We start from the raw sequence: 16,468 nt of genomic DNA, 5'->3' as shown, positions 1-16,468 counted from the left end.
GGTTAAGTAGGTGACATGCTTAATGAATTCAATATGCATGGCTTTGGAGTTATATGGTACGATAAGCATGTTAGATTTCGATTAGTACCGCTTTGAAAGAATCGAATGTGTTAAGTGTCTATGTGTTTAGGTTACTGCTTAGGACCCTAATTACATGATCCAACCTTAGTTATTCATGATAGTGTCTCGGCATGATTCTTAAAGGAGGACTAGAATCTGATTTTCGTTAGCGTTATATGAATTGTTTTGGTTATGTATTATGTGTTGGTTGGTTGATCACATGTATATATTAGTTTAGGTTTTATTTACTGCTTTTATGATTCAATCCGAAACTTATATCTCAAAACTTTAAAACCTTTATGAATTCGTGTTAAGTGTTGTGATCCTAAGCCCTGGCTGGATCCCCGGTTTGTGAACGATACCCTCTTGCTTTATACTACTAATGATGTGTTCAGGGTTAAATATTGATGTCCAGTAATCGAGCATTCATCACTAATTTAGACGTTTATTGATTGAGTTACCGATACGGAAAGTTGACGGACTTTGACACTATTATTTGAATAACAATTGCTACTTTGGACAAAAACTTTCCTTATTATGGGAGAAATGACTACTAACTAATATTATCTAATTACTTTTAATTTAAAGTATATTTACTTTATTTGCACATTTACTTTCAAGTTTATTAACTTGTTTATTTCATGTATACATTGAGTTATTGTTAAATATTTATATCTTGGTGTAAGATTATATATATATACATATATTTTTAGTATTTAAATATTGTCTTGATTACTAAACTTTGTGATATTCTATTAACTTTGTGAAGCCGGGTGATTAGTACTACACCGTGCTTAAGTGAATTGCTGCTAAAATTATTTTGTGCTTTGTGAGTTAGCATTGGGCCCTAATCCCTATAGATAGTGCACTATTATACTCATAGGAGAATTGACCTTGAGTGTGCAATTTCTAAATTTCAGTATTTCTAAATCCGCTTTATTGTAAAATAACTCTGATTTTGCTTCCTAATAAAAATATTATTAATACATATATTTCTATCAGTTTTATTAAGAAATTTTTATTGGTTTTAAGGTCACACCTCTAATTCGGGAACCATAATTCCATATAATAGTGTTCTCGGGTTTGGGAGCTTGACACGTTTCCTAGTCTAACAAGGATTCCTAGTGCAAATAGGACTCTCAAAATATCGCCAATGCGACTAAAACGTAGAAAGATGAAGACTCCTAATCCAACAAGGTTTCCTAGTCCTACAAGGATTCCTACTCAAACTAGGACTCTATACCAATTCTGCGTTTTAAACTCGTTTAAGCACAAAAATGCATCCAATACTGCCGAAGACTCCTACTACGACTCAATGACTCGATAATACAATAATAACGGCTAAGCAAAGTACAAATGGAGGTAAAAACACGTTAAGAACGTCGCACAAATTGCTCCTATCATCAGGGCTCTACTCGAATACTTCAGGAGATGATGAAGATAGTAACAATTTGTACCATATAGATCCTCTATGTGGTTCTAAATCATCCATGTAAATTCATGTGACATCATTTGTTACACAACTTTTGACACTACTTCCTAGCCATTAGATTTAATAACAATGCTCAATGGTCTAGATTAATTGAGAAGATGACATCAAACACATAAGAAACAGACGCGGCATGTGACATGAAATTTCCTATTTTCATTATTATATGAATCAAACTTTTCCTTTTTGAAAATAATAAATCCAAAAACAATTGTCTGGGACAATTAAAATTATAAAAAGAGTAGAAAAAAAAAAGCAAAACCATCAAAAGAAGAACTAACACCAGAAAAAAGAAAAGAGAGTAGAAGAAGAGTGCACCAGAAGAAAGAACTAGAGGCTTGAATGCGATAGATAACGCTTTTGATCATCTGTAACTCGAGGTCTCATTAACAAGAAGAATACTAGTATGTACTATCACACCTCGAGACCATTTTTAGGACCGGAATGCAACAATTTTCGCCATAACCCCAAGTTAATAAGCAACCAACACGTCAAACCCGACGTGCTGATCACCTACTGACTCAAAACTATAAGGCTAACGACTCTAAAAATTAACTTTTCGATGCGTAAGTTTTTCTGAAAAACGTCCTTCACGAAAGTCGTAGAGCTCGTCGATGGGAATTCGTGGATACTCGGCATGCCTAAATCAGAGTTCGTAAAGAGAAGTTGCGAATCATAAAAGCATTTAGGAATTTTTGGAATTTAGTATAAATAGGGGGTGAAAATCAGAAAATGGGGAAAATTCGAAAAAGTCTGTTTCGCGCCACTGTTCATCGCAGAAAATCCCATTTTCTTCTCCGGCGGCGATCTCCGTCATCCGGCCAAGGATCGGGACGCCACCGGTCTCGTTAGCTTCGTCTCGCCGTTCGTCGTCGATCTAGACCGGAGTTGCACCGCGTCCACTACCGTGCGAGGAGCAACAAGGGCTTACAGTTCCTACAGATTTCGCCGTCGCCGTGCGAGCTTTTCCGGCGACTCCGGAGCTCGGGGTTGCTGCAGGTCGGCGTGATCCTCCCTTCTGACCGTGATTCGACCGGAGTTGGACGTCGATTCAAGCCGCATCACGAAATTGAATTTGGTGCACTGTTCTGATCTTCCCCTGCACTTTCCGGCCGATCTGGGCTTCGACGCCGTCATGAGAAAGGTTTGTTTTTTGATGATCTATAACTTTCATGTTGGGGTCGAGTTGATTTGGAGACGTTGGAGAGTGGTGGCGCGTGGGGCCCATGCGCAGCCACTGTGGCGGCGCATGGTGCTATTTCTGGAGCAGTGATTCACTCCATCGTGTAATATGCGTCGATACGAGCTTATCGATGTCTTAATTGTTGAATTTGGTTATCGTATGAGGTTGTGGATTTAGATTTCGTTATAAAGAATAATGTGTTATCGCCGTAGGCTTTGGGTTCACTTAATGTTGGCTGTGATGTAATTGTCGTGATTGATAATGGATGCGGTGTTGTGTGTTTGATAGGTGTTGGCTATGATATAAATTGTGTGTGTGGCAGTTGTGATGTTGTGTTTGTGTTACGAATCGAAATGGTTATGAGGTTGCGTTGTTGTGGTGAAATGTTGAACTACGAATGGCTATCACCCTTGTAAAGGGTACGTAGGCAGCCCAACCAAAATTTGGGTGCAGCCACAATTATTTAAGATTAGATATTGGTTCGCTTGATATAAATTGGATTTCAACGCGTAAATAGGTTAGATTTGGGTCGGGTCGTTTCACATCCTCTTTGACTAAACTGCTTTCATTGGCCCTATGTAACAAAATCCCTCCTAGAGAAGTAATCACAAACAGGAGCGTAAAGTAGCATTACTTATGCCCTGAGGTACAAACAAGAACCGAACTAATTCGTTACAATAATGGGTGTGAAGTGTGAACTTTAGAAAAGAGGTACAAAAGTTCTGAAACACCAACTTTGTTAGAGTTCCATTAGAAATGCACTTAGGGCAGATGTTTATTTTATAATTAGTAGATTATAATGTTAGATTACTCGGCTAAATTAATTAGAGGGAACAAGCTAGTACGGAGCTAATTTGGAAGAAATGGATGGGTTTTAGGCTGATCTGAAGAGAAATGAAAACTGTAGAAATTTCTTGTTTCTCCGATTTCTAGTGAAGAAGGTCTTGATGCACCATTTTCATATCTTATAGTGAGACAATCTAGAGAAATTGAAGATGATTATGATATTTATGTTGATAGACATTTATAAAGAAGGATGTGGGCGTCTTTCATCTGGTGATGTACAGTTTTCAGATTTGCATGATAGTGGTAGAGATAGGATGTTATACTAAATGGTTGTTATATTAACCATTTCTTATAACGAGAACAAAACTGGAGCTGTTATGCGTTTAGAAAAGAAGGCTGAAGTGGGTCTTTGAGACCTCAATGAAAACAAACGTGTATAAGAGGATATAAACACCTGAAGATAATGAAAATAAACCATAGGAACTCTTATAGTGAGACAATCACCATGCTAGTTCTTTATATTTGGTCACCCACATAATCGTTTCAATCAGTAATGTCCCTTCGTGTTCCAGGAGCATCTAAAGCCGATTTTAAAAACCTAGGATTTGAAACTGCTAAGTAAAATTTGACTTTAATTTTTTTCTCCTACCAATATGTTAAAATTCTATGTAGAATGAAGAAGCATGAAGATTGACATACACGATCTTCTAACCGCCTTTGTTGATAAATTTAATTAACTGATCCACATGACCGCTAGCTACTACCGTAGTATAGTAAAACTCAACTCTATGTCACCGAAAACCCTGGCAACGCATTAGTCCAAATTATAATTTTTGGTATTCTCCTTGCTGTACGCAGGAATTCCGTCATTAGCTCTTCTCTATTTTCTTGGTTGAAATACAAGTAACCGTTGACCTTGAGAAATTTTAAAAAATATGACATGAAAATCAGACTGTTAGTATGACGTGCAAATTGATTGTTTTTTCGTGATCATGGACCTCATAAGCATCAGACTTGTTACTTTTTCATGTTTATTTCTAGTTATGTTTTCTGTCTTTCTTGTTTTTTTTGGTTCCTGTCTAGAACAAGGCCAAGGCACTTAAACTACTGTGTGCAAAGCTATATGAAATGGAAGGGTACTGCAGAATAACCGGTCAAAACTTTGATTAGAGCAGGTATGAGTGATATGAGCTCATTCCATGAACAGATTGGTTGTGGGGATCGATCTGAACGCATTCGTACGTACAACGTTCCTCAAGGTCATGTAACTGATCATCGTGTTGGCATTACTCATCATTCAGTAAGTGATGTGATGCAGGGAGAGAATCTGGATGTCTTTTTTGATGCCCTTCTTTTTCAGTTCTTCCCATTGAAACCCTACAACTAATGATGGTGTATGGGATTTTTGCCATATAGTCAACAATATGTGTTAGATCCTACCATCAGTACCATGCAATTTTTTAGTGTTCAGAGACTAAATATCTTCTTGATTTGGTACCATGGACTAGATTGACTTTTGAAGTCTTTTTTGTCATTTAAGTCAGTATTCATACTTAAATTTGTGAATTCACAGATGAATGGACTCGGTAAATTTGTATAATGTAATCTTATTTATTTTACTGTTATATACAATGTAATCTTATATCATCACCATACCATACCATCGCCGCCCTTGTCCTCTTGATTCTTCGATTGTCTGAGTTTTTGCGTAGTACACGAGTTAATTTCTTCTGATATTTTAATGACACGTATGAGAGAAAATCAATCATTCCCTTTAACACTATTATAGTTAGTTGCTAGTATTTTGGTGTTTCTTCACTTTCTCCAAAGGGTACCATTACAAATGATAGTAACCTCAGCATTCGGATGATGATACTCGGTCTTAATGTCACATGACACATTCGCTGCCAATTGTTCTTTCCTGTCTAGATTTTGTAATTTCCGTTATAAATCATGCCCAAGTTCATTTAGGTTCTTTAATAGACACAGAAAATAAACTCTGTTCTCTTCAGAATAGATTGCAGGTACTTACTTACTAAACAATAATAGCATGCTTATATATATATAGACACACACAGTAATGCAAGCATAGTTGGGTCATAGAGAAGTCATGTTTAACACCAATAGTCCAATACGATATCTGGCTTCTCTTCAATTGTAACAGTGATGACGGCAAATAGCAGTAACTCTACTGCAAAACGAGACTCCTAGTCAGAGATCATTAATCTGAACCACTTCATTTTGATTGATTATACCTGCATAAAATTAAAGGAAAGTTAGGTTCAGACCAGTCACCAGTCCATCAAAACTCAGCCTACTGCAAAAACATGATCGTAATTAGATCCCATAAGGAAAAATCATATACCAAGGGGAACAACACCCAACTACGTAATGTCTTATTTCAAAAAGTAAAACAAGTACTCATCTCAGTCATCTGTAATGTCTTGATTTGTGAATAACATATGACAACTAATTTTCTCGCTTTTACAGAAGTTCAGAATCAAACTGTAATCATACTACCTAAATGCTAATCGGGAAATGATAAAGAAGTTTTGACTTTTAACCGGACCAATAACACCATCCAAGTTTAAAGCCAACTAATTTGGATGGTAGCCAGCCAGCAATACACCTTTGGATTGATATGAATGCTGTTTAATAAGAAAAACATAATCCTCCCTGGCCTATAGATGTATTTAATTAATTCATGCGAGTCCATTCAGTTAAGCTTATGGTAGAAGGATTTTAATCTTCACAAGTTTATATCGTAAATTTATTCAATTATTTGCATATGGCATTTAGGTCATTAAGGCGTGCCAAAATTTTGCATTAGGAAATATTTCTAGGGGTTTAGCCAACACATCATCCATGAGCTCAAAAACAGCGGACAGATAAAATCTTACCTTTCATTTGACCTTATAATTCTTCAAGATGATGCAGACACATGACTGCCTTTATCTTCCATGCTGCTAGTCTTAGATCCAGCTTTTGAAGCCCATGTCATATAAAAGGCCTTAGTAAAGCTGAGCAATAAAATCAATAATACAAATATATAAGGTGATTAAGGTCAGACAGTGCTTATACCCCTCAAGCTAACATTTGGCGACTGAATTTCAGTGTCATCCGGGTCTGACTCTGTCATCTCACTAGAAGCAAAAGAATGTTCATCTGACTCAACACGTCTAGTTTTTGACAGTTCATTCACAGCCTCGGTCATCCCTTCAGTACATGGATCAATGACTTCACCATCTGTTCCTACACCAAAAGAGATGCATGCAACTACGTTAGTGCAACGAGCAACAAAACACATCCATTTTCCTTCAGTTCAACGAGCTACATCAATGGCTTCCATAAAAGATATGACAAAAAGAAGAACCTTTGTAAACTGTGAACCACCCGATATTGATGGATGGTCCTCATATTCCAAACCTCCAACAATGGCTAATAGTCCGCTGAAAGTACAGACAGTGTGATCTAAAAATAAGAGTTGTATGTGTGTGCCTCAAGGATAACGCTAACCTCAAATTGTTGTGCTGATGGATAATTGAATGTATAAACACGACATTCTATTGGTAAGCACATTGATTCGATCAGGTATAAATTAATAACACTGACCTTCATCAATATCTGAGTCTATAATGGCCCCGGCAGCATTCCTCGTAACCACAAACTCTCCCATGCTGTCAGTCTTCTGTTGGTGAATTTGGGCATTCCTTGCTGTTACTTCTTGTTCTTTCTTTTCCAAGTGGAACTTACTCAGCTTCTCCTCAAACTCCTCAATGCACTGTTTAAGTTCAGGTTTTGCGAACTTCTTGCCCTATTTCATCATATTAGCATAAGAAGAATGAAAATATACCTCACAAGATATATACAAGAGGAGCAATAAAAACAGATAATTCATACCTTGTTTGTTATGGACTTAAAATGGTTCATCACAGTATCCTCTGAGAGGACGTGATCATATGTCTTGAAAGACTCCATAAGCTTCTTTATTCCCTTTTCAGTGAACGCCAGCTGAGAGAGGCAATAAGAAATATATTCCCATTGTCTGATATCTGCAACCATGGGTAGCCAATCAGCAAAATTAGTCATGAAAACAGAAAACATCAACACTAAATTATCTTGCTAGGGACAAAATACTCTTTATGGTTGCAGAGAGTGAAGAATATGTAACTGAAATTTAGATAATAGTGTTGATGTTGAAGGTAGCTAGTGAACTTTCTATTTATGTGAGGGTGATAGGAAACTTCAATATCCCACGCTTGATGCTGCATACAACAAAGTTCAACAAAAGACTGATAGGGGCTATACAACGTCTAGAACAGTATAGAAAATTCCATTCGTCTTTCATAGCATTTGTTTCAAAAGGTATGCAGCTCTTGGTTTTACAAAGTAAAGCAATAGAAGAAAAAGTAGTCCAATAAATAAAAAGTTCACTATCTACTCAAGAGCACTCAATGAGGTGAATTGTCAATCTAACAACTTGCAACAAAAGACATATTTGTCTCGTTACAATTTTACACCTAAGCTGCAACTTAAAGGTCCGCTTTTGCGAAATACAAAGTGTCTTCAAAGCAAAAGGAAGAGATTAAGGATGTCTTACCTGCAACTCCGGTGAATCTATTACAAAGCTTTTCAACAAGAGACTCCATTTGTTTGTCCTAAAAAAAAGGTGAAGTACCATAAGATCATACTAGTAAAACAGAAATTAGCAAAACAAACTGAGTTGTCATTTATACCTTCTTGATAGAACCAATCAAAAACTGCATGATATTGCAGAAAGATTCTCTCTTCAGATTCTGGTTCGATAATTTCCCAAGTACATCCGGAAGTAGATTATATATTGGATTGCTCCCTAATTTGTGTAAAAACAAAGTTCGTTCATTAGAAGAAAACTTTATAATACAAAAGTGAAAATGATGGTAACAGAATAAGAATGTCACTGAATGGATATTACTGTCTACCTTTTTTGGATAGTTCATTAAAGAATAGTTTAGCTAGATTTGAAATCCTCTCATCTTCATCCTCTAATCTTATGGCCATTTCGTTTATGTAACCTTTAACCTGATCAAGATATAGCCAGAATGAGAACTAGCTATCATAATAAGACAAAAGGCACAAGAAGCAGTGCCAAGCTCTCAGACCTTCATCATGTCATTTAATATGAGGTGTGAAAGCACCAAAACAGCATTCTTCCTAACAGAAACTGAAGGATCCTGTAACCTGGAATACATATTTTCTGTCCATGGTTCTAACAAATTAGGGAACCGAACTGCCAAATCTCCAAGACAAATAGTGCAATTGGAACGGACAACTTCTGATTTTGCACTCTCTGCAACCGTGAACAGTAGCTGAAGATTTGTCTCACTGGAAATTATACATCAAATGTCAGAGCTGATGTTTGATTGTTCTAAGAAAACATGCATGCATATGCATAATGCATTCACATATACACCCACCCACAAGCAGACACAGTAATAATACACACCCATGTACAGAGAGAGAGAGAGAGAGAGAGAGAGAAAATCTAACCAGAAACTTGCATCAATGATCATAAAACGACATAAAGCAAGCATTGCAGATACTTGTAGTTCCGGATACTGAAATTATGCAGCAACCGGTTAGTAGATCTAAATATTAAGTAATACACAACAGACTAATTATTACATTAACTCACATACACACAGTGCACTAAATTTGTACTTTCGAATGGTTAAATTACAGGAAAATAACATATACTATACTAATAGACTGTACTAGGTTTCGGACTGAAAGAAATGTGATTACATAGCGGCATCTGGGATGGTTTATCTGGCAGTGTTATACTACGATGTATTGTTTAACAGTAGTACATATCTCATACAAAAGCAAAATAAATTCCAGTTCAACATGCACCATGACCAAATTCTATTTTCTATTTCAGAATTACCTTTTGCATCAGACTGAAGTTCCTACAAAGTTTTGACAAAAAGGGTGCACAATGGCCAATCAAATTCTTCTCCACAGAATTACCACAAACTATTTCTTTTTCCGCTTTGTCAGAGAGAGTATCAAGTATTGCATCTTCTGAGGCGGTAAGGCCAAGCTCAGCATTTATACCAATTTCCTGCAAAATAAATAGATAAGTGATAAGAAAATATAGATAAAGGATAATAAAAAATTGTCCGATATTAATAACCATTTGCACATACAATATTCAACCTTACCTTTGAGCTATCAGCCGGCATTCCACCAGTACCTTGCTGAAAATCATAATTCATCTTCTCTTTGCCAACTTTCTGTTTCTGAACCTTCCTCAGACAGGATTCAATATACAGCAGCTGGTTCATGGCAACATGACCTACGACAAAGATATATCTACTAAGCCCTTCCACCTGAACAGTAGTAAGTATTCCAACACTACCACTGCCGATTTCATTCTGCAACTCCTCAACTCCACTACAATCAAACACAGATCTTAGGGACTTCTTTACTATATTGGCAGCAAAAGTTTCTGGTGTTGGATGAATTTTATATACAGCAGCTACAGCTTTGTCAGCAGCGGCATACCATATGTTTTCTGGAAGCCAAAAACCAGTAACTAAGCTTTCTAAAATACCAAAAACTCGGCTTCCATTACTAGATAACAACTTTTTCTTATCAACTTCAGATAATCTCTGAAGAGCAACGCAAGCTGTCCTGGAAAGCAACGGTTCAATTTTCGCCCATTGGCCAAACCCAATATCAATAACATCCTGTAAATGAGAGCTAAGAACAGCAGAGGATGATTTTGAGGCCATGCAAAGGATAGACAATGCCCCACAACTTTGAACAGCAGTAGTTCCACTTATGTTGAAGCAAAAGAAATCCCATAACGCTGATATCTGCGAAAGCAAAGACCTATGAAGAATTACCTCTTTAGGCAATGGAAGAAAGAATTTTGTTAAAGACCAATGGTACAAGAGAATTCAGCAGTGAATTGACTAAGCAGCAGCACCTAATTTATCAAAAATAATCGTATCTCAAATTCAGAGATATACATCACAGTTGTCTCTTGGTTAAAATAACTATGTTTTTTATTTCTTTCCCACATTATCTGTGGAAAATACCCAGATTCGTATACTAATAACTGAAAACTGGAAAACTGTGGCTTCTTATTTTAGAACTGAAAACTAATTTGGTTCAGCTCTGGATTATACAATATTAGACAATCAATAAACTTAGTTTAGATAAGAACAAGTAACCTAGATTATACAATATTAGACAATCAATGTGATCCACAACAGAGGGAAGAGTATATTTCAAAATGGTTATCTTTTTCATAAATGGACAATTGCCTGTTAGAGTTAATACTTATGTCCATAGTACATTCACTTGACTCACTTCCCAAAGCTAAAAACCATCAAGAACCTTTCAAAGTTTTTGCATGCAAAAAAAAAATCTTCAATTACATTTCTTAGATTAATTGTAATCACTTGAGAAAAATATTAATACAAAAAATTGAAAAGGAACATACCGCAGCACTGGATATGTTGCCTTTGGAGACCAAGGCACCAACTATATACTCAAGAGCAGCTAGATCTCCAATATTTGATTCTATGGCAAGATTTATAAGATTCTTGGCCGCTTCTACGGGATTTTTCTTTATGTAAATAGTAATGAAGGCAGTTTCCACAGCTTCATAGATGGATTTGTCCTGAGAAAATACCTACAAAAGCCATGACACATTTAGGATATTCTAAATCTCATGAACCAGCAGAACAATCACATTCCAAATAGTTGCTCAAGAATCAACAGACATGAAAAGTTCTTGGTGGAATTAAAATTATGAACCATTATGTCCTAGGGCATGAGCAAAATGTGACATACCAGTGGCAACATCTTACGGAGACATTCTTCTGAGCCATCAATTTGAAACTGCCGGCATCTCATTAAAAAATTTATAGTGTTTTCAACATCAGTAGCAGAAGATGATGACATCAATTGAGCAAGTGTTGGAATTGTGGCAGATATACTCTTTGAAAATCTTAATCCAGCCTGAAGCGAAGCTACCAAGGCCCTGGTCTGTTCTAAATTCCCAACATCTGGGACACACCCGTCCTTTTGAATTGGATCTTCTTCCATCTGAGGCAAGCAACTATCAGGTAAGCTTTCCTGCTGCACCTTAGTTAACCCTGCAGTTACATCAACAACCTCACTATTCCCCAATTCATTAATGAAAGGTGGTAAGCTGTTCATATGACTTTCTGAGGAAGTATCTGGTTCAAGCACTTTCAGCTTCTTCTTGTACTGCTGTAGGGTTGCTTCAAATGAAGCTATTCGAAGTTGTGGGCCAAATGGGTTATGCTGCAACATCATGACAAGTAGATTTAGTGCTGATTTTCTGACCATTGCACTCTTATCCTCTAACCTCCCAGCGGCAACTTCAGCAAGTTCATTCCACAACCCAATTGAAACACAATGGTCTTCACATAGTTCAGCCCAAATTTGAAGAACCCGACTCCGGGTATAAGCTGATACATCTCGACACCGCTCAAGCAAAATTTCCAACATGGCCTGCTTAGTTCGAAGACGAACAGATTTAGAATTCACTTCACCCTCAACATCCTTAAAAGCCTTTGCAACCAACTTCCCCATGACCCCAACAAGAGCATTCCTTATTTTATAAGATTCCCCACCAAAATGTGGAACAAGAAGGCCAATGTTTACAGACATCAATTTTGGTACCCGATCAGAAAGCTCCACCAAAAGGCGACCAACATTTTCAGCCCCAACTGCATCCTTGATGTAATCTTTTGGATTTGTCCTCCCAATCTCTCTGATAAGAGAATTAGCTAGACTTCCATCTGCATACTTCTTCTCAGCACCAGCAACAGCATCAGCAATGTGGGTAACAACAAAATCATATTTGTGAACCAGGTGCATGATCGATGCACATGATTGTGCCATATACTGGTATTTTGTAGCACATGCGCCGATTATACGACACAGAGCATCCTTTGTATCATAGTCTTTCAATACTGTAGCCTTCTCAAACAAAGAAAATGCATTTCTACAGAACCCCAAAATATTTGATTAGTCATTCACAAAAAGGAAAGGGGATTTATATATAGACCAGAGGAAATTGCATTTGTTATGAAACTTACTTGGCAATAAAAGAAACATAACTTTCTTCTAGGCCAGTTGGACCAAAGAGCAACGTGAGCTTAACCTCCAATGAATTAGCAATCAGATTAAGTATACGGCCCCTCTGTGGCTCCCAGTTCCGTGAACTCTTAGGGTGCTGCTTCTTCCTGGTACTAGCTGTCACCTGTTTCAAGCAAAAGTCGCAGCTGAAAAAGTAGTAGCACACGAAAGAGGACTGAAAATAGGATAATATATAACAGTGGCGGCATTGGTAAAGGGGTACCTTGGCATTGTTGTTGGAAGTGATACTAACCTCCTCAATGAGAACAAGAGTAAAGAGAAAGAACGTGTAGATTTTGAAAGCATTACGATATGAAGCAAGGCGATCAAGCACCAAGGTGGCATCATCATCATCATCATCCTGGCCTTGAGAAGCCCGTGAGAGTGAATCAACATTTGGGAGGAGAAACTGAAATTGGACCGAAGACTTTCGACAAGATTAAGTTTACAAGTCCAAGGTAAACCCATGAAACCTCGAACCAGCGAGTAGACACAATCAAACACATGTTGCTCTTCTATACAAAATAGCTCTTTATCGGAGAGATCAAATGAAATGCCTGTTTCAACCCAAAAACAACCAGGAATTTACTTTCTCTAGGGTTTCAATCTTGGGACTAAAAATTGAACAAGAATTCGTCAAGTACCTTTGACGAACTCATCGAGTTGGGAGGGAGGAAGAGAAGCGACGTCGATTGGGTTCCGAGCGTAGAGCCGGTTGTTGTCTTGGGCGTCGTCTTCCAAGCCTCTCAGGGTTTGGGGAAACTCAAACGACGGAGCCATCCACAGTCTTCGGCTGCCTTTGCTTTTCACAGACTCTTTCTCTCTCTCTCTCTCTCTCTCACACACACGATTTCAAATCGAATTGAAATTTTTGGAACGAGCGGGAATACTATCAGTATCTCTGTCTTTTCGGATCGAGGCGGCTCAGAAATATTTGGATCCGACTTCCTTTTTAAATTCTGAAAAGTTCAAATCATAGGGATCCACTTGTGTGAGTTGTGCGGTAAGAGCATCTCCAATTGAGCGAGTTTGGTACCGTGTGAATTTTTTATAATTAGATTTAATTAAGTTAATTAAATAATCAGTTACAATTGAGTTGTCAGAATAATCAGTTGTGAGTACTTGAAGTGGTTGGTGAATATTGGTATAAAAGTGTGGTGAGTTTAGAAAAATGTGGTAATAAGATGATAGACAGATTATAATCTCTTCCCCAGAATCAGAAACTCTAATTTGCAGCTTTTAGAATTTGACTCGGTGTGTGTGAAATTCTTATATAATCACCTACAATTTCTATTTGTCAAACACCTCATTTAGTATATTTGAGAATTTAATCTCATAATTTGGCAAAAACTCGGGGCAAAACTCCCCCATAATCAAAAGTCTTGTGCCCAATTTGAATTTAACAGATAACTTGGCATACTCAAATCTGACAAAACCCAACTCCAACTGAATATGCAAATTTGAATAACTTGTGTATTTTGGTGTATAAATACCTTAATTACGTGGCAATATACTATTGGTTAGACTGCATTTAACACTATAACCCGTTAATTACCCTGGTTAACCCCGTTAACTGTCATATGTTTTCTTGCTGTCAACATGTGCTACATTAGTGTGCTACAAATAGCGCACGATGTGCTACATGTAGCGCACTTATGTGCTACCTCATGCACATAAATGTTAGAATACAGCCCTCCAATGAACCATCTTGCCTTTTTTTATTATCAGTGTCCACCATGTGTGGAGCAAAACGAGAAAGTTTGGTGAATTTGGTCTCGTACTCAATCACAGTCAATTTTCCTTGTGTGAGTTGAATGAACTCTAGTTTTTTCTTGTCCTTTTCAACTTGAGGAAAATACTTTTCCAGGAATTTCTCTTTGAAGAACACATACTCCATGAGCTCCATTTCAGTTGGGGGTGTGACACGTTTGATTGTGTCCCACCAAGTAGCTACTATCCTGAACTCCACTTGAGTGCATTCCATCATTTCGAAGTGGATTTCCAGGTTGTAAATCCATTCTTCAGCCTCGTGAGGTTTCCCTCCAATAAACTTCTTTGCCCCTAAGTTTCTTATATGTGTCACCAGTCGTCCTAGCCTACCACCGACTTAATTTGCCTCCATCCTTCTTGTGAAGGCTTCGACAAAATCTTCCGCGTCGATAGGTGGATTTCTTCTATTGGCCATGGTCCTAGTTAAAGAAGATGATCTCGACGATTATAACTCGAACAAAATTATTTGCCAATCCAAATATTTTCCATTAAGCATAATTGAGCACAAATAATTATACATCGACTAAAATAAAAACTTCTTAGAGTTATTTTCAAACAACGAATTGCTTCTAAGTAACTTCGCAATACAACAAGTGTCTTTATGGAATGAAAATAGAAATATTATAGTAGAGATTCCCCTTATTTTAGCAACTACCGGTCTCTAGGTCAACAATGAGATTAGAGGATTTTGGTTCCTCTATCTCGACATTTAAAGCAGGAATAGGCATAAAGCCAACATGAATAGACACATGCGGGCGTACCCTCATGTATGGTTTTGTTCTAATGCAGTGGTGAATGTGAGATGGTGATGGTGTGGTAATTATATTGACCATGTCAATATTATGAGTATTTACAAACTCTTCAAATTGAAATGGTTGCTAGTAATTAGGTGACCCCTAATTTGTTGTCCTAAGCATCCTATTTGCAATGGCTTCTTCATACAAAATTTTGACATTCTCCGGGTTACTTAATATCCATGTAGCTTCCATGAAAAAATTAATTCCTTGATTAACATACATAGTAGCAATGTAGTGCTTATCATCTAAGTAAATACCATAATTGTTTAGAGAAATATCAAAACACATATTATAGGCATGGTGCCTAGCATTAGCATGTAGTTCTAAATACTCGTTACCGAATTAAAAATTTCGTGGTCCTTCTACGAACCGATGATCTTTTATTGTCAAATCATCATTGTTAGTTAGACAAATCAACTCTAATTTTGAAAGACATCGATTCCAATCAAGCACACAAATTATATGTAAGATCTTATATGCAACTCCTCTAACTTTGAGAAACACATTCACATACAACATAAATACATAACCCTCCCCGTTCTTGTTAAGTTTTTGAAAAAAAAAAAATATATATATATATAGAATTATTTTTAAAACAAAAACTTAAGAGAGCGAATGCTCTGATACCAATCTGTCACGCCCCCAATTCGAGACCACTATTATATGGAAATATGGTTCCCGAATTAGTGGTGTGACCTTAAAACCAATAAAATTTCCTTAATAAAACTTATAGAAATATATGTCTGAATAATACTTTTATTATGAAGCAAAATCAGAGTTATTTTACAATATAGCGGATTTAGAAATACTGAAATTTATTAAAGATACATGAGTCTCGCTTTTATTGTCTTGAAATAATATTTGAAGAAAAACATCATTTTATTTAGTAAATTCATCACATTCCCAAGCATCTACTCATTACCTGAAAAATAAGATTGTGTAGCATCATGAGTAACACAGACCCAGTAAGTACATAATACATTCTTATAATAATTTGGCTAATGAGAAATTCAAATATGAACAACCAAGTAAAATGTACCAAAAACCAGGTGTATTTGGTCACACGAATTCTTACTTATGCATATAGATATACATATCAGCATCAATATATTCAATCAATTGTGTGAATTTTCAAGAATACTGGTAATTAATCACAAAGTCACATGTTAGGGTTCACGTTTATCCAAAACACGTTTACCCAAAAATGATTAAGAAATGAGT

At 36.8% G+C, this 16,468-nt stretch overlaps 1 protein-coding gene and 1 pseudogene across 1 annotated transcript; both read right to left on the bottom strand.

Moving 5' to 3' along the window:
- Window positions 1–16,468, bottom strand: part of LOC126796979 (uncharacterized) — a 63,059-nt pseudogene that overhangs the window by 30,514 nt on the left and 16,077 nt on the right.
- Window positions 5,433–13,576, bottom strand: LOC126799445 (condensin-1 complex subunit CAP-D2). Its single transcript, XM_050526648.1, is given in 18 exon segments — window positions 5,433–5,773; window positions 6,419–6,500; window positions 6,600–6,770; window positions 7,131–7,332; window positions 7,419–7,570; window positions 8,119–8,176; window positions 8,255–8,370; window positions 8,480–8,579; window positions 8,660–8,882; window positions 9,048–9,115; window positions 9,445–9,621; window positions 9,722–10,378; window positions 11,011–11,202; window positions 11,364–12,546; window positions 12,641–12,804; window positions 12,904–13,088; window positions 13,091–13,237; window positions 13,325–13,576. Coding segments are annotated over 17 exon segments (3,990 nt in total). The 5' UTR covers window positions 13,461–13,576; the 3' UTR covers window positions 5,433–5,773; window positions 6,419–6,441.

Source organism: Argentina anserina, chromosome 6 (assembly GCF_933775445.1).
Source record: "Argentina anserina chromosome 6, drPotAnse1.1, whole genome shotgun sequence".
Lineage (NCBI taxonomy): Eukaryota > Viridiplantae > Streptophyta > Magnoliopsida > Rosales > Rosaceae > Argentina > Argentina anserina.
The sequence above is the reverse complement of the archived record's forward strand: the minus strand, read 5'-3'. Positions and strand labels throughout refer to the sequence as shown.